This window comes from Eleutherodactylus coqui, chromosome 2 (assembly GCF_035609145.1).
Source record: "Eleutherodactylus coqui strain aEleCoq1 chromosome 2, aEleCoq1.hap1, whole genome shotgun sequence".
NCBI classification, from domain to species: Eukaryota; Metazoa; Chordata; class Amphibia; order Anura; family Eleutherodactylidae; genus Eleutherodactylus; species Eleutherodactylus coqui.
Window position 1 is genome coordinate 316,505,504 of NC_089838.1, and position 18,782 is coordinate 316,524,285.

Below are 18,782 nucleotides of genomic sequence, written 5' to 3' on the forward strand. Positions count from 1 at the left end.
ATGCCCTGTGTGATCTGACTCCTCTCTATCGTAGCCATAGTAGTCATTTGTACTACTGTTGCTCTTCTGTAGGCACCTGGAGAGAAGGGCTCCTGTTCGCTCCATCCTCTATGCTATGCCTCCCTGCTTCAGAGAACAAGGGGGTAAGGAGCCGGCCCGAGGGGTCTGCTCTCTGTTTAGAAGCCCCATTTCTTCTATGTATATCCCTGTCTGTTCAGGTCTTCAGCCTCTCTGCATGGACACACTAATTTTAATTTTCACTGACAGTAAGCAGAGATCTTGAAAACTGTGTGAAAGTTGCAGAACTTCTGTATTATACAACGATGGGGCGGGTATATTTATGCCGTGACGCCAGTCGCAGGGACTCTGGCGTCCTCTCCAGCTGGCTCGGTCAGCGCGGTGTTAAAGCAATCATGATTTGATTATTCAGAGATCCAGGCTTAGCAGGATATTAATAACCTCCCGGCGGGGCGAGGCAGAGCGCACACGTGAGTCCTCCGCTCGTGAGCCTCAGCGCACCTACTGACTGACCTGCAGAGCGGAGGCTGCGCCGGTGGCCTGATGACCAACATTCATAGCCCGTCCATATACACTGGACAAGTCACTGCAGCGACCCACAGAGCTGACACTCTAATGTGCAGACAGACTGGGATACACTGATCCTGACCTGCAGAGCTGACACTCTAATGTGCAGACAGACTGGGATACACTGATTCTGACCTGCAGAGCTGACACTCTAATGTAGAGACAGCCTGAGATACACTGATCCTGACCCGCAGAGCTGACACTCTAATGTGAAGACAGACTGGGATACACTGATCCTGACCTGCAGAGCTGACACTCTAATGTAGAGACAGACTGGGATACACTGATCCTGACCCGCAGAGCTGACACTCTAATGTAGAGACAGACTGGGATACACTGATCCTGACCTGCAGAGCTGACACTCTAATGTAGAGACAGACTGGGATACACTGATCCTGACCTGCAGAGCTGACACTCTAATGTAGAGACAGACTGGGATACACTGATCCTGACCTGCAGAGCTGACACTCTAATGTAGAGACAGACTGGGATACACTGATCCTGACCCGCAGAGCTGACACTCTAATGTACAAATAGACTGAAATACACTGAATCTTACCCAAAGAGCTGACAATCTTAATGTGCAGACAGACTGGGATAAGCTGATCCTGACCCACAGAGCTGACGCTCTAATGTGCAGACAGACTGGGATAGGCTGATCCTGACCCACAGAGCTGACACTCTAATGTATAGATGACTGAATACACTGATCCTGAACTGACACTCTACTGTAAGTGGGGTCATGATATAGTACAGAGGGGCAGAACCCTGAAGCTTTCTAACGCTGTCCCACAGAGCTAACCCTCTAATCCACACGACACATAAGACACACTGAGCGAGGAGCGGCGTCTGTGCCAGTTTCCATATGTGGGTCATGAGGCCGCAGGCGCAGTTCTAGATCAGGTCTTCGCAGGACAATCTGCTGCAGTCACGTTGCCCCGCTTCTACATGTGACCCGCCCTCCTCTCATTACCTAAACTTTCGGAGCTTTTTATATAACTTAAAAATAGCTTTAAGGAGAAGAAACGTTAAGCGGGAAGCGGGCGCCGCCAAAATGGGCCAAGATGACAGGTCTGGACTGGAGGAGAGAAAACAGAAGCTATTTACAGGAAGAAAGATGTCAGTGTCAGAGGGCCTGCGCCGCGGGCGCTCTCAGCCACGTTACACAATTCTTGGCAGGCGTTCAGCAGCAGCGAACACGAGACTGGCATGTCACCTGTTACAGGTAACTGCCGCTACCCAGAATGCAACCCGCTGACATTTACCAGCTCCGGATGACAAAGTAAACAGAGTTAATAAGAGGCCGCCTGGACTTTCAGGTTGATGGACGAGTTCTGGGGTTCAACTGTGAGAAGGTTTCATAGACAGATCGAGGAATGTGCAGGAAAAAACGTAACAATCTGCGCTGCCTCCCCACCGCAATAAAGACGGGACAGGGTCCCTTTAAATTAGGGCAAGAGTTTAATCAGCATTAAGGGGTATACCTGTGCAGGGGCCACTATGGCGCTCCCCGACAGCTACTGAGAAGAGTGTAACAGTAAGCGCCATGCACATTTGCGTTGCCGTTCCGTTCAGAGCCTGCGTCGCAGATCGAGCGGAAAATCTTGTAGGAAATAATGCTATTGTGTCAGGTAAAATGGCAGCCGGAATGCCACAAGCCGAACGGACGCCATTATAGTAAATAAGGTCCGTTCTGCACTGGAATCGGCGGTTCTGGCATTTTCGTTATTTGGCTCTGCGGATGGACAGGTGTGAGAAGGGCCTTCTGCTCACCGCAAATTTACGGACCATCCCGTCATGCACATCAGGAGGTGCGGACCTCTCTAGTAGCCCGACAACCATATATTCCGAGATAATAATAATCTTTGTATAGCGCCAACTTATTCCGCAGCGCTTACAGGCATTGGATAAATGCAAACAATACAGCAATTACAATGTGAGGTGCAATCAGTTTGAAAAATGTTGACCGCTTCACGATTTGCGTGCCATCCTTGCGCAGCGGCCATGCTAATCTCCTCTGTATCGTTCCAATTTTAGTATATGTGCTTCCATGAGAGCTGATCTGCATTACCTTTCTCCCAGGGAGCATTGCCAGGCTATGACTCTCTATTCCAGGCCGGATTCACATCGGCATCGAAACCTCCAACCGTCGCAGATCCAGCTGAGAATATATGAAGACAAAGCGTGGCACGATCCATGATGGCGGGCAGCCGAGCAGAAAGCAGGCAGACCGCATTATAGTCAATGGGGCCCGCCCAGCGCTACTTGGTTCTGTCCAGAGACGGAATCATTTGGTCACGGGATAACTCTTTCCTGCTCCCTAAATGGAGCAGGAAAGCAGAACCCCCGCCGCAGGGTGAAGCCACGGCAGTTTCCGTGCGCGCGTTCTGTCCGATTGCGTTATGGCGTTGCTTTTCTACACATGGCCGTTTTTTCTTTCGGACTGAGAGTTGGACAGGGGTTTTAGTGCATATCGCCCATTATTTCTTATGGGAGCAAGAAAATGGCATGCGCATCCAGATACGATTGTCATACAAGTTTATTTTTCCAATTTCCCATTTTCATGCTTGTGAAGAAAGGGAGTCTAAAACGCGAGAGCGGTGAAGCGCTTTTCTCCCAAAACACATCGCAATTTCAGGTAAAATCGCATGATATCGCACTCGTATAGAAAATAATGGTGAATAGATTTGACAAATTGGATATGCCGCGATTTTCGTATTTCGGACTCTATGGTATAAAACCATAGAAAATAATGGGTCCCTTTCTCATGTGAGTTCCATCTGTACGGCGGCCTTACTGAAAGCAGGAACAAAGGATCGTGATGGGAGGAGATCTGTGCTGCTGGTGGGTTTCACTCGCAGAGGATTGTCTAGACCGGATACAGTTGTAGCAAAACCAGGTCGCCAGGGATGCCAGGCATATGCCAGGCTGCCCTAGTACCCGGGCTGTGGATCATAAGCGGCCGTGCAGTAAGCCTGCTGTTGTTCGGAGCTGCTGCTTGCGTCAGCGCAGGACACGTAACAGCCCCGGGCGGAGCGCCGCCTTCTCTCTCAGCCAGGAACACGTGAGGGGAAAGTCTCATGTGCCCTGAGAAGTAAGACACCCAGTAACACCCTGACCTGCTTATTACATGCAGGGAACAAGGAGGAGGGGAGGGCACGGCTGGTACACGGATGATTAGTAGACAGCGGGGGGGTAAGGAGGTCTCAGACTGTTCTCAAGGTGACAGGAGAGGTATTAGTGCCGCTTGTCTTATATAACCACAAGGTGAGGCTGCAAGGATCAGCGTTCAGGCTCCGATTCCATACAGCTGCCCGGCACTGGGCAACGATGCGGGCACAGTTGTGGCCCAGATCTGTCCCAGGGTCCCACCAATGTCTTATTATGTGGCAGAGGGGCTTGGCTGTAACTTAGCAAACAAATTGTATGCATGTGCTAAATTGATTATATGTTTTATAGCCACTTCAAAAGTTCTGAAGCGTGTCGGATTTGTAAAATGCGCAATTTTTTTAAAGATGTGTACAGTCTATTGGTGTGTATGCGTTAGGTGGCACAAGGGCAGGTACGCAAGACCTGCACCAAATGTATCAGCGCTGTTTTGTGTCATCTTTGATGGATACAGGGGCTTCATGATGGTGTAATTCTAAGTTCTGCTGCCTCAATTAGACCACATTTACACAGGCGAGAAACTGATGAAGAAGGGGCTCACTATGCCTGCCGCTTACTGTCAGATACTTGAGGTAATAGAACAGTGGCACCCTGACACTTGGGGTACAAAATAATGACATGTCGACACTTGGGGTACAGAATAATGACATGCTGACACTTGGGGTACAGAATAATGATACAGCAAAACTTGGGGTACAGAATAATGACACGCTGACACTTGGGGTACAGAATAATGACACGCCGACACTTGGGGTACAGAATAATGACACGCTGACACTTGGGGTACAGAATAATGACACGCCTGACACTTGGGGTACAGAATAATGACACACCGAAACTTGGGGTACAGAATAATGACATGCCTGACACTTTGGGTACAGAATAATGACATGCCTGACACTTGGGGTACAGAATAATGACATGATGACACTTGGGGTACAGAATAAGGACATGATGACACTTGGGGTACAGAATAATGACACGCCTGACACTTGGGGTACAGAATAATGACACATCGAAACTTGGGGTACAGAATAATGACACCCTGACACTTGGGGTACAGAATAATGACATGCCTGACTCTTGGGGTAAAGAATAAGGACATGATGACACTTGGGGTACAGAATAAGGACACATCGAAACTTGGGGTACAGAATAATGACACCCTGACACTTGGGGTACAGAATAATGACACCCTGACTCTTGGGGTACAGAATAATGACACACCTGACACTTGGGGTAAAGAATAATGACACACCGAAACTTGGGGTACAGAATAATGACATGCCTGACACTTGGGGTACAGAATAAGGACATGATGACACTTGGGGTACAGAATAAGGACATGGTGACACTTGGGGTACAGAATAAGGACACGCCTGACACTTGGGGTACAGAATAAGGACATGATGACACTTGGGGTACAGGATGATGACATGCTGACACTTGGAGTACAGAATAATGACACCCTGACACTTGGGGTACAGAATAATGACACGCTGACACTTGGGGTACAGAATAATGACACTGACATTTGAGGTACAGGACAATGACACACTGACACTTGGCGCTCTGAACAATGATATGCTGACATTTGGGGTGCAGAATAATGACATGCCTGACACTTGGGGTACAGAATAATGACACACCTGACACTTGGGGTAAAGAATAAGGACATGATGACACTTGGGGTACAGAATAAGGACATGCCTGACACTTGGGGTAAAGAATAAGGACATGATGACACTTGGGGTACAGAATAATGACACTGACATTTGAGGTACAGGACAATGACACACTGACACTTGGCGCTCTGAACAATGATATGCTGACATTTGGGGTACAGGACAATGATACTAGGGGTTCAGGTTCCCATTCTGAAGACTAATTATATGGATAAACTGTATAGTACCAATGTAGCACTGCCACCTGCTGGACAGTCTATAAAGCTTCCGCCTCATCCTGCTATGTATCATTGGTGACAGAGACCCTCCAGACTGCTGTGCTGTGTCTCCGGGTGTCAGACAGCTCAGTACTTGTGACCGGCTTTCTGTCAGCCCCCATGAAATGAGTAAAGCTGCAGCCGTGTACGTGCGACCAGCAGCCCATACCCCACTACACTACAGAAATGGGAGAGTGGGTTTTCAACTGTGACACAGGATTGGTGGGGGTCCCAGCTGTTGGACCCCACCTAACTAGTAGTTTTTGGTTGTCCAGTGGATGGGTGAACACTGAAATAAAATGCCCCATCACCAGGATACCCGTCTCAGTAACTGGGTGGACTCTGGGTCCCGTGACGCCAGGCAGCAGACGTGTCACCATCTCCACCATGGCACCATGACTCATGTTTTCATTGGTCCACAGTGAAGGAAAGGTTTGGCTTTTGGTACTAGCTAGCACTGCACTCCATTTATTACTGTAGAATCATCTGCACGGTTTACGGTAATCGCTTGCGTCTTAGTAAAACGCCTAATACGTGTTGCCTGGCGCCATTGTCTGACTTGGGAACACCAGGAAAAGGAAGGGCTGGTGTCTACTAGCAACGAGGGAGGGGCTGGTTTTGACCTGGACAGGCGGATCGGGGGGGGGGGGGCTTTATGCCCTAATCTTGAGCACCTGGGAACAGACTAAAGACCCCGACACACATTAGGCAACCGCCGTCTGAAGTGGGAGCGAGTGGCCAACTATTGGGTGTGATGATGTCCGCAGGCATGTCGGCTTTCAATGCTTGACCTTTATGTCCGCCTGGAGATAAGCCGCCATTAGAACCAAATTTCTGCAAGTTTCGGCACTGTCCACATGCTTGCCCACATTAAGACCACTGGCAATTGCCCCCACCAAATGATATACCCACAGGGAGAAACTTAGGGCAGCTTCACATGGACATATAGCGTTCAGAATCCCCAGAGATTGGAACCATTGATGTCAATAGGTTTGTTCTCATTAACGATTATTTGCACGCAAAAAAATTGTACCTGCTCTACTTTCTGCATATTTGTGCACCAAAAAGTCCCATAGAAGTCTATGAGGAGGGGGGGGGGGATAAATGTGCAATATGCTGTGCAATGCCATGAAGAATTGAATTCAGAGTCGGGGCGCTGCTTGTGTTTTCAAATTTCCTGCTTTATTAATAAAATGTGCATCTCACAAACATGGAGAACGCGTTTCGGTTTTGTAAAACCTTGTTCACCTCCACATCACATTCCAACAAATTTCCTTAAAAACTAAATCTTTAATTGGTTAATTGAAGTCAAATGTGAGTTACCCCCTAATTAGTATACAGCATTGAATGCCTCTCCACTCGTTACTTCCCGCACGCTCCGACGCCCAAGGCGCACCACATGTTACAATCCCATATTGCATCGATTACACCATTTCGCATACACAAATATATTAATTCTATCTGGTCCAGTGAAATCATCGAACAAACATTAAGAATTCATTAATTAGACGTCTCAAGTGAAATGAATGTTAGCTTCGGATTTTACCTTACAAGCAAGAGCCGACATTAACCCCTGGCCGCTGATACCCTACCCGATCCTTCATGTAGATCGTACTAATATCAGAACACAATCAAAAACGAGGAAGAGAAAGATCTGGCGGATTTTGTGCCCTACATGAAGAATAATTCTGCTAATCTGCATTTTTTGACTTCTCCTGATGACAGGGAAGTGCCATTTTTGGACTTAGTTGTAAGTGGAAATTAGAGATGAGCGAGTATACTCGCTAAGGCACATTACTCGAGCGAGTAGTGCCTTAGCCGAGTATCTCCCCGCTCGCCTCTAAAGATTCGGGGGCCGGCGCGGGTGACAGGTGAGCTACCGCGGGGAGCGGGGGGGAGAGAGCGAGACAGAGATCTCCCCTCCGTTCCTCCCCGCTCTCCAACGCCGCTCCCCGCCCCACATCTTTAGAGACGAGCGGGGAGATACTCGGCTAAGGCACTACTCGCTCCAGTAATGTGCCTTAGCGAGTATACTCGCTCATCTCTAGTGGAAATATATCCACAGAAACTATAGAAACCAGGTTATATAGGAAGGAAACAGCCGGTAACACTGTACTGCATGCGGACAGCAGCCATCCCCGGCATACAATAAGAGCAATCCCCACAGGGGAATTCATTCGGGCGAAAAGGGCATGCACAAGAATCTCCATATTTATTGAAACAAAGGATGAAATAAAGGAAAGACTTAGTGAAAGAGGGTATAAAAAATCCATACTCGATAAGACGTGTAACACTTCTTGAGGAAAGCAAACATAAAAATAATGGGAGAAAGGGCTTGATATTTTCCACAGCTTACAATAAAAATTTCTATGTCATTAAAAACGTTTTTGACAAATACTTACCTATTTTACGGCAGGATGAGGTCACGGATAATATTTTGGACAGAGGTGTAATGCGCGTAGCGAGAAAAAATAGAGCGAGCATACTCGGTAAGGCGATATACTCGAGAGAGCATCGCCTTTTTCGAGTTCCTGCTGGCTCGTCCCTGAAGATTCGAGGGGGCCGCGGGTGTCGAGGGCGGCGCGGGGCAGCGCTCACGCCCTGCTCACCCTCGCGACCCCCCTGAATCTTCAGGGACAAGCCAGCAGGAACTTGAAAAAGGCGATGCTCTCTTGAGTACATCGTCTTACTGAGTATGCTCGCTCATCTCTGGAGACTTGCTATCCCCTAGTTCAAAAACTAAAAATTCCCATTGGCTGAGCAGTAATGGATTTTTAAATGCGGTAATGCAAGGTGTAGCGTCTGTCATCTGACCCCCAAGAGGAATAAAGAGTATAAAATAATGAGTTACAATAATTGCCACACAACCGATGCCGTTTATATCATCTCTTGTACGGAGTGCAGTAAGAACTACATTGGGTGTACAATCCGTAAAATAAGAACGAGGATTGCGGAACGTGTGAGACACATTAAAAATGGCGACATCAATAATCCAGGTGCGGTAAAACACTTTTTGGAAAAACACTCAGGTAGTTTAAAGAGTTTTGTGTTTCATGATATAGAAAGAGTGTCTAGTAAAAAGAAAGGGGGGGTCAGCCAAGAACAAGTGCTCAGGAGAGAAGCAGATTGGATGCTGAGTTACTAACCCTTGATACAAGGGTTTCCAAAGGGATGAATCAAAGATCCGATTTATTCTATATTTATTAATTACACTATTTGGTACTATACATTACTAAAGATCAATCACCCGGTCAGTCCGATAGGAAATGGAATTAATTTATTTTTTTAAAGCAGAGTTTGATATTTACTGGCATTTTTTGATTGTGTTCTGATATTATTACGATCTACATGAAGGATCGGGTAGGGTATCAGCCGCCGGGGGTTAATGTCGGCTCTTGCTTGTAAGGTAAAATCCGAAGCGAACATTCATTTCACTTGAGACGTCTAATTAATGAATTCTTAATGTTTGTTCGATAATTTCACTGGACCAGATAGAATTAATATATTTGTGTATGCGAAATGGTGTAATCGATGCAATATGGGATTGTAACATGTGGTGCGCCTTGGGCGTCGGAGCGTGCGGGAAGTAACGAGTGGAGAGGCATTCAATGCTGTATACTAATTAGGGGGTAACTCTCATTTGACTTCAATTAACCAATTAAAGATTTAGTTTTTAAGGAAGTTTGTTGGAATGTGATGTGGAGGTGAAAAAGGTTTTACAAAACCGAAACGCGTTCTCCATGTTTGTGAGATGCACATTTTATTAATAAAGCAGGAAATTTGAAAACACAAGCAGCGCCCCGACTCTGAATGTTACCTGGACAAGGAAGCCAAGAAAACCAGTGGCTGATTAAGTCTTGTGGAAGACGCCTGCTGAGAGGAGCAGGGAGCAGAAACCAACCAAGGTGGGGTAAAACTTAATGAAGAATAGAACACATCTAGAACTTATTAGGCTAAAAGCCTTTCAAATCACGGTAGGAGGGAGGTGTCGCGTGCACCTATGAACAGGCCCTCCGTGCATAAGAAAGTACAGTACAGTGCGCCAATACGCGAAAAATCAACCTCCTTTAAAATGCGTTGCACTGAGACGAGCGTATTTGCAGACCCGCTTGTCAGAATCTGCCCTTACACGGGTCTTGCAGGCGGCACCCGCTGTAAGAGCCAGGATATATTGGGGTCAGAGCGCAAGCCGCTGCTCCAACCCCTGTGTAGTGGCTAGCGCTTGTAATAGCAGGCTGGGGTCTCATTGAAATCAGTGGGCGCTGTGCCTGCAATTACAAGCTCTGGCCACTACACAGGGGTTAGAGAAGCAGTTTCTGCTCTGACCCAGTGTATTCCTGCACTGGAAAACCCCTTTAAGTTACTCTGTTGCACCCTGGTGGGCTAGCCCTTGCTTTAATATTGGTTATGGAGTGCCTGCGTCATATTCTCTTTTATAAGCAGGCCCTTTTTGACACAAATTCCTTTTCTCAGTATTGTCAAAAGAGGCCACACCCCTGCCAAAAGCCCGCCCATGCACTGTTTATGCATGAATTAGCTAGAGCCCACCCCTGAGGGGAAAACCAAAACAATACAGTTAGCATGTAGCCAAAAGTGTCCACAATAACGATGCCTGGGCCATGAGGGTAGCGGGGCACAGCTTTATTGATTAAAAAAATACACAAAAGTAAATAAATTAAAAAAAAATTACAATAGTTCACAAACTAACCTCTGCAGTGCCGACAGTGAACCAAAGCGGCCAGCCAGGAACTGACAAGGTTAAATTTTACCATAAATCTTCTTGCATAGAAATAGTGGAGCCCCTATAGACAATATATTTATATATTTATATAGATCTATATATATAGTGCGTCCAGATAAATATACTCCATATGTATAGACGTATGTTTTTCTATATGTAGATAAGACAAGGCATGGCAGGACATCACCGGACGTGGCACAGGCTCATGATGACATCATAGGCTGGGAGGTGATGTCATAGATCGGAAGGTTTGAGCACAGAATGAGGTCTCAGGAAAAGGGTTATGGTGGTGGCAGTGATGTCATGCAGGGGCATGGCGGAAACCTGCAGTTCATTACTCTGTTAACCCTCCCTTTTAAAGGGGACTGGTCACCATCCAAGACTGGAGGCAGCCATTTTGAGGAGTAATGTTGCCGGCAGTTTCTGGCAAAGAAAGTGGCGGCCTCCAATGTTTGTTGGGAACAGGTCCAATCTGTGGCTTCTCTACCTGTCGAACCTCCATGGACAGACCTGCTGAGTGTCGACTCTATGATCTCTTTAGTTTCTAGCGCTAAGTGTGTGTGTATGTGCAGTAACTTTTTTCCCAACTAAATAACAATTAAGGCACAGCACAAACACACGGATACACAGACACACACACAGACACACACATACACGCCTGTGCAGCCCCTATCTCTCTCAGAGGCTGCAGGAAGGGGAGGGGGCAATAAGGCTCATTTCAAGAATCCAGTATGGGGCAGGTAGGACACCTGACCCCTTGTCATTGCACTCTCCTGAATAGAGGGGCTAAATTCGTTATATCATCAACATCATTATTCTTTCACCCTGACGAAGACAAGAAACCGCTTATCCTTAGGAGCGCCGCTGATTTGTGATTGTGGTTGTGGCCGTCTGGGAACTTGGAGATTTTACAGTTGGGCTCTGAGTGTCGCTCTCGGCTCGACTAATCTTAATGGTTACCGGCGACTCCTTCGGTTGATCTTCGGTTGTCTTAGCAGAAACTTGGAACACCTTACTATTTTTGTCAATGTCGCAACTTCCTGTAACAGTTTTGGTCATCTGGTCGCTTACCCCAGTCACGGGTTTATTACATGATAGTGCGGGAGGGACCTTGACTTGGGTGGTGTCCACCATGCTTACTCTATCAAAGCTTGCAGAGATGATGGTCTTCTTGGACTGATCGCTCAGAATTCTACTGATGCTGCTATCAGAAGCAGCCGTGGTCAACTTTGCCCTGGTACTACTTGTTTCTTCACTAGTCTGGATGGTACTCAGTGGCCTGGTTGACCCTTTTATCTTGTCATCTTCTGTTCCTGAAGGCTTACTAATAACTGGGATGCTATCGGTAGGCCTGGTCTGCCCAGCTTCAGTGCAACTGATCTTATTAGTAGCTGAAGGAGCCATGGCCACCTTGGTCTTGTCACTTTCTGGTCCACTTGTTTTACTTGTGGTTGTGGTATTGCTTGCTTGGCTCTTTTCAGTTGCACTTAGAGTTGGTGGAGATGTATGGGTGGACAACACTTTATCTTCTGCTTCATTCACTTTAACAGTTGGGAGGATGTTGGTCACCTTGGTCTGACTTGCTTCCTTCCCATTCGCTGTAATGTTATTGGTTAATGTGGTGGTCCCTCGTATTTGTTCATTTTCAGCTTTGGTTATCTGAATACTTATGGGAGAAATAGCCGGTGGACCTGGCGGAAGCAACGGAGGTATCTCCGCAGTCAACCCGTTTCCTTTCACATTTTCTGTGGTGGGGATGGATGGAGAAGACTTTGTAGATTCACTGGTCTTCTCCGCCAGTAAATTGATGGTGGTCGGAGTTGATGCAGGCTTTAAACCATTTGTGCTGAAGGTGGAAACCTTTACATCATCCCTTAATCTAACAGGGTGTGAGGAAGAAGACTGGAATGTTTCGGGGTGCTTCCCATTGGACCGAGATAGAGATGGACATTTTGGAACATCAGCCGTCAGCTTCTCATCCTTAATACTACAGGATGGATCACATTTTGCATTGCTGAGGTCTAGCCGCTTTATTTCAGCTTGTTGAGATAAAGTGGTTGAAATTTTAGGGGCAGAAGCCTTTACGGAGGATACCTCAAGGTCTTTATTTTTTGTGGTGTGCCTGACATCGGATTGTACATGTGTGACACTGCTGGGTGTGCTCTTCGTTGGGTCAACTTCAACACTCTTGGGCTTAACAGAATGTGAACAGTCTGTTAGAGTGGTTGGGGCTCCTTTCGTTGTGGCATGGGTGGAACTTTTTCCCACGGTGGTCAGCTCTTCCACCACTTCAAGATACCAGCGTTCTCTCATGGTTCCACAATCTTCTTCATCTTCCTCACCTTTTTCTCCTTTCTTTCCTTCTCCCTCTCCTACACCTTCTTCTCCTTCACCTCTTCTGCCCTCGTGTTCCTGTACAGGACTCAGAGTTTTCACCTGGCATCTCCCCACCATTGCATGGGAAGGGTCACCTTGTGTTGGTAGGGCAGATGTTGCTGTGGATGGAGGCTCTTGTGGTGAAAACGTAGCAGGACTTCGGACTACTGTACCGATTTTTCCAACTACTTGGACCTTACCTTCTGTACTTTTGTGTCCCTCTGTCTGCTGTAACATTCCTCCCCCCAAGTCACCTTCCAATCTCTCTAAATTATCTACCAACAGATCTCCTGCACACAGGCTCCTTGGGGACTCCTGTCTACCTACTCTTCTAACTGCTTGTGTTCTACCTCCAAGGGTTTCTCCTAGTTCTCCATCTGGAGTTCCACCGCCACCTCCTGGCTCCTGTTTTCTAGGTGCTCCACCACTTCCCCCTCCTCCTAACTTCTCTGCGGATTGCACTCTCTTCAGGAGAGGGGAACGTGGTGGTTCTGCACTCTTAGGACGTGGACGGGAGACAGGAGGGGAAGGATGCAACTTTGGAGGGAAGCTTTGTGTGGTTAGGCTGCTTCCTACACTGTGACCTGGAATCAGAGGAGGAGAGGCAGCTGTAGTAGGTGATGGAGTATGAGCTAGAGGAGAAAGCGGCATGTTACCGGCGGACTTGCAACGTGCAGAACGGTATTGGCGGTGAAGTTTTGGAGACAGGCCATGAAGGGTACTGGGGCGAATGTGGGGAGAGGGTGGTGCTGGATTTGATGTGGAGGATGATGTGGAGGCACAAGATGTGGAGGAAGATGGAGGAGGAGGGGCAGGGGAATTAGGAGTGCTAGAAGAAGGGGAGCTGCCTTGAGAAGAGGCACCTGAAACAAGAAAAAGTAGAAAGATATTAGTTCTTTTCTTCAGTCCCTAGTGGGTCAAGTTGACTAATGCAACTCAAATCCCCTAATGTCTTTCTCTAGTAGACGATACAGTAAACACCTTTTCATCAACCCTACCTAGATATGCAGAATCCATTGACCGATAGCTGTGAGTTGGAGAGCGGGCAGAGAGGCTGTGAGTAGGAGATCCTGGCAGACTGTCACTAGAGGAGAGAGAGCGGCTGAGAGAAGATAGAGAGCGGCTGGTATGCAGGAGATTGGACTGCTTGGTGATCTTACGAAAGAGAGAACTGCGCTTCTTGCTGTTAAGGGAAGAGACAGGACAGAAAGAAGAAGGAATAGAAAAAAAGAGAAGAAATGCTAGATGATCCTCTACCCAAAATCTGCCACTATATTGCTAGACACCATCAAATTGACTTCTGCATAAACTCCTGTGGGTCGTCACATGGTCCTCTACTCCATGCACAATTGACCTGTCGCTTTGCACCAGCTCCTCTTATTTCTGTTCTCCTCTACCTCCTCTATGGTGGACCTATAAACTCTTCTGCTCACTATCTACCCTCCTCTCACCTCACATCTCTTACCTCTCTTGCCCTTCTCTTCCCATACTCCTCTTGCTTCTCCGGGCCATCTTGGACCTGTAGCTGCTCCTCCTAGCTGGACCAGTTCTGATTGAGGTGTTCTCAAAAGGTGTTGTGGTGACCAGCACCTTGTTACCGCTCTATGGGAAGGAAATTGTGCGCCATCAGTAAACTATGGTGTCGACAGAACCGCTAAAGACAAATGTTTTTGACTTTTTTCCACAAACCTCCTACCTTCAGGATCAGCTCAACCACCTCCGTGTGCACCAAACCATGCACAGGTTCTCCATTAACATGAGTAATAAGGTCCCCGGCACAGAGCCCTGCCTCGTGAGCCGGACCTCCATCCTCAACATGCTGGAAAAAAAAAGAGAAGTAAGATGGGTTATTTCCTCTGGTGACAAGTTGGGATTCAATTCAATTATCTGCATTTCAGATTTGATCATGTGTTGAATTTTGGAGTTGCCTCCTTAGACTTTTCTCGGGTGATGTTGAGCCTTGATAAGTCTCAGAGCTGCAAAGATCTTCGGGCAAGATGAATTATAGCTAGGGAGTTAGAGTTCGTAAAAGAAAAAGAATTGACATCTACATTCTTGGCACGGTTTCAATGTGGAAACCGCATCAAGTGGCCACATGTCAATTTCCCCCATTGACTGAAGCTAAATCCACATGCAGATCCGCATGAGAATTTTCGGCACATCTCCAGGGTTCAGCATCAGACCTCTGCAGCAAATTAAAGGGTTTTTTCGGTCAAAAATTATTGATGTAGCTAGCTTTAACTCCCACTGAGATCGATGAGAACTGAAGCTGGCTATTCCACTTCCATGTCCGACTATGGTGTCGGAAGTGTAATAGCTGGCTTCAGCTCCCACTGATCTCAATGGGAGCGAGGTCTGCTATGGCACTTCCTGTCTTGACCCCAATCATGACATCTGGCTTGCTGCACTGACAGCAGGCATGCGATTACCTAATCGCTTGGGATCCCGAGCAGTGGGTCCCCAGTGATTAATCAATAGTTTATGCCCAGAAAACTCCTTTAAGTGTCACATGCATGTCGGAAAGATCCAATGTGGGTCTGACACTTTTAAGGCTCATTCAGAGCAGTGCTGGGGGGTTTCCATTTTTGCATTGGACATGAAAGAAAAGGAAGCTGGCTTAGTTATTGAAACGAGAAAGTCAGCCCAGTGATGACGTCACTAACAAGAGGGGGGTAGAAGACTACATACAATATGACCCAGCATTGCAACTGGGTCAGAAATGGAGATGCCAGCGATCTCAACCCAAACTGGACCGGGTAAGTATTTCCCTTCAATAACCCCATTAAGAGCTTGTATGAGATTAGATACAGAAGGAATTTCACCTTCATGCACCTCTTCAAGTCATGACTCATGTAGAAATCCCCATCCAACAAAATGAATGGCTTGATAACATGATGTATAAACAGTTGCAATTGACAGAAACTACCCAGAATTTCCAAACTTACCCAAACTATATGTTGAACGCTGTAAACATCGCTCTCCCCCATGTACACCCGAATGGCCCTCAAGGTGAAGCCATACTTCTTTCCTGACCGCTGGATGGAGATGGGGGAGCGGAGACTGCTGACTGCTGGGGTGTAGTCACGGCTGGGAGAAGAGTCCCGCGAAGATGGATTGGATGAGAGAGAGCGCGGGGACATTGGACTGACCAGGGGTGAACTGCTGTGCTGTTCGACTGCGGGGAAGGAGACATTAAGCTGTGTTACCATATTCAAAAGGAACTATGTACTCAGGTCCTCGAGTGAGGAGCCTTCAGTCACTCTGAAACTTCCTTCCTCAATTAGGACTGTCAGACTGAGCAGCTTAAAGGGGTTCTCCGTTTTGTTATCTCTCTTTGTAAGAAGTTCCTCTCCCAATAAGCTAATCACGGGGCAGATCCAGTGATCAGGGAAGCCAGCAGGAAGTGTTCAATTCCCTGCAGTGCCACCGCAGGGGAAGTTAGGTATAACATGGCTACTCACTGAAACCAATGAACTGTCTGTGTAATGTATGAACAAGTGGAGTCCTCCAGAGAGAGATGCTTTTTGTAGTCGCTTTACATCCTAGCCATGTCAAAATAGGGCTGGAAGTCTCTTCTGGTCAATAATCTGTAGTGTGAAGAGTCACCATACCTGCTTATGGGGAGCTAAGACTTTAGAAGATCTGGTGGATCCATTAACAGTCTGATGTCTATGGGCTTACCCAAGTCATCTACTGTAAGTGGATCACACAGTCCAGATTTTTACCTGTCTAATTCTTCGTACAGGCATGAGTAAAACTAAGTATACAATCTTTGAATTCTAGGGTTTTACATATCAGGACAAAAAACATCTTCTTAGAAGGTCTTGAAATTAGGCAAATACAACTTCAGATGATCAACATATGATGAATTGTCAAAAATAGCCTAATGGTTATACCCTCCCAAAGAGAATTCTATAAAATTATATATTTTATTGACATATATGCGCTCAAAACAGACGAAGACACTTTAAAATTAAGGAGCAAGTGATGAAAAAAGTGACTGCACTCATAAGGGTTGGTGTAAAGGAAATACAAAATCATGTAACTTACATGAAGAGAAGGGGGTATACACAACAAAAGTAAGGAGTCCCCCTCCTACTTGAGCCCAAGGAGGAATCCAAAGATCTATATTATGGTTCTTTAATCCAGTTTAGGCTGCCTGCAGACGAGCGGGTCGGATCCGGCAGCGAGAATTCTCGCCGCGCGATCCGACCCGAGCGCCTGCAGGGACGAGCGCGTACTCACCCGCGCCTGGCGGCCCCGGATCTTTCATGTGCCGGCTGCCGCGCAGCCGGCGTATGCGCAGACCGGAGCCGGCGGGTGGGTGAGTGCGTGACCCGCAGAAAATTAGTACATGCCGCGGTTTGTTTGCCGCGCGAGATTTCGCGTGGCCAAACCGCGGCCGTCTGCATAGGAGTGCGTATTTTAATGCACTCCTATGCAAACTTTCAGCGGCGGAAATCCCGCGGGAAATCCCGCCGCGGGATTTCCGCTCGTGTGCAGGCGGCCTTAGAGGAACAAGACTACAACGTGTTTCGGTGCTACACTGTATCTTAAGGTAAAAAAGTAAAGTGCCCTGGTGCAAGCACCGAGTCGTGACCGACTGCTAGGGTGACGTCACAATGTGACGTTTTCTTGGCAGACTGTTTTTGCGGGGTGGTTTGCCATTGCCTTCCCCAGTCATCTTTACCCCCCAGCAAGCTGGGTACTCATTTTACCGACCTCAGAAGGATGGAAAGCTGACCCGGCTACCTGAACCAAGCGGTAATTGAACCCGCAACCTTCAGGTCGTGAGCGAGAGGGTAGGACTGCATACTGCGTCCCTAACGCTCTGCACCAGACTCTGCGCCTCACTCAAGCGTAATCAGTAGGTAACAGGGGAAAACAATTATAGAAAAACAATCAAACAATCAGCTCACCGCAAGAATCAGTGCCGCCAGAGGGTCGCAGATCCCGTGACGCGCTGCCGAATGGAACACAAACTTGTGTTCTAGAATGTACAGAGGGCGGGGGCCCGGTGTGTGAACAGCGGGATTCCAGACGACGTGATATATTTTAGGCCACAAGCGCTTTCGACGAGGTAAATAACACTGCCATAGTTCAAAAATAGCTTTAGCTTTATCAGATCCTGATCAGGGGTTAAGGAAATCTCTTCTTCCATGGCACAGAATGGGCAGCACTTACATCTTTTTTGACCGGATTTATAGGCATCTACAAACTGTTTCAAAGGTGTATTATTTTTTAAACGGAAAAACTGAAAAATGAGTATGGGGACATGAAGGGGCCAGGATATTTTTTAGGCTCCTGTTTTTCCAAAATATGATTTTCGGATTTTCAGGAATGTCCTTCTGTAGAAAAGGGGTTACCTTGAGGATGTTTTCTACTTGTATATTAATCTCATTGTAGACTAATGGACTCCAAATTGTTTGGAAATGGCCTTATAACCCTTCCCAGATTGATCAACGGCAACAATTGCTTCACTAAGATCACTGCTGATGTTTTTCCTTCTTAACATTGTGATAACACATGCCTGAATGCTCCAGACCAGCAAACTGCCAAAACTTTTGCTTTTATGGAAGTGGTCCCATTTGCTGATGATCAGTTATTCAAGGGCATTTGATCACATCTGTCTGCTACTTACCCTCTAAATTCCTATGGAAGCAGAAAGGCTGTACTTAATTTTCACACAACGCCTTTTGCACTTTGGCCTAGTTTTTGTTAAATAAATAATGACATGGCGTAATTAGTCGAGTTGTTGTTCAATCAGGTTGCATTTACCTAATTTTAAGACTTTGAGGACCAAATGTTTTTTTTACTATATACTAATATATAAAACCATAGATTTCAGAGAGGGTGTACTTATTTTCTCATGAGTGTATAATTCCCACATTTCCTGCTCAGCCATATGACGCCAATTAGTGGGTGTCCAAGGAGGCCTTTAACCCAAGAAGTGCACGTCCTCTTTACTTC

General features: G+C 46.9%; 1 protein-coding gene and 1 non-coding gene across 4 annotated transcripts in view; both read right to left on the reverse strand.

Moving 5' to 3' along the window:
- Positions 1-2,540: 2,540 nt before the first annotated feature.
- On the reverse strand, positions 2,541-2,643 carry LOC136613686 (U6 spliceosomal RNA). Its single transcript, XR_010790910.1, has one exon. It is a non-coding gene; the product is annotated as a U6 spliceosomal RNA (small nuclear RNA).
- A 7,689-nt stretch (positions 2,644-10,332) lies between these two features.
- Positions 10,333-18,782, reverse strand: part of MAST1 (microtubule associated serine/threonine kinase 1) — a 101,778-nt gene continuing 93,328 nt past the window's right edge. For 2 of the 3 annotated variants that reach the window (XM_066593683.1, XM_066593682.1), the window contains exons 23-27: positions 15,758-15,987; positions 14,509-14,631; positions 14,278-14,414; positions 13,811-13,995; positions 10,333-13,675 (exon numbers count right to left, since the gene is read on the reverse strand). In XM_066593683.1, the coding sequence (XP_066449780.1) occupies positions 11,289-13,675; positions 13,811-13,995; positions 14,278-14,414; positions 14,509-14,631; positions 15,758-15,987 (3,062 nt within the window). In that variant the 3' untranslated portion in view covers positions 10,333-11,288. The remainder of the gene's footprint in view (positions 13,676-13,810; positions 13,996-14,277; positions 14,415-14,508; positions 14,632-15,757; positions 15,988-18,782) is intronic. The other variant, XM_066593684.1, reaches the window with a different exon arrangement.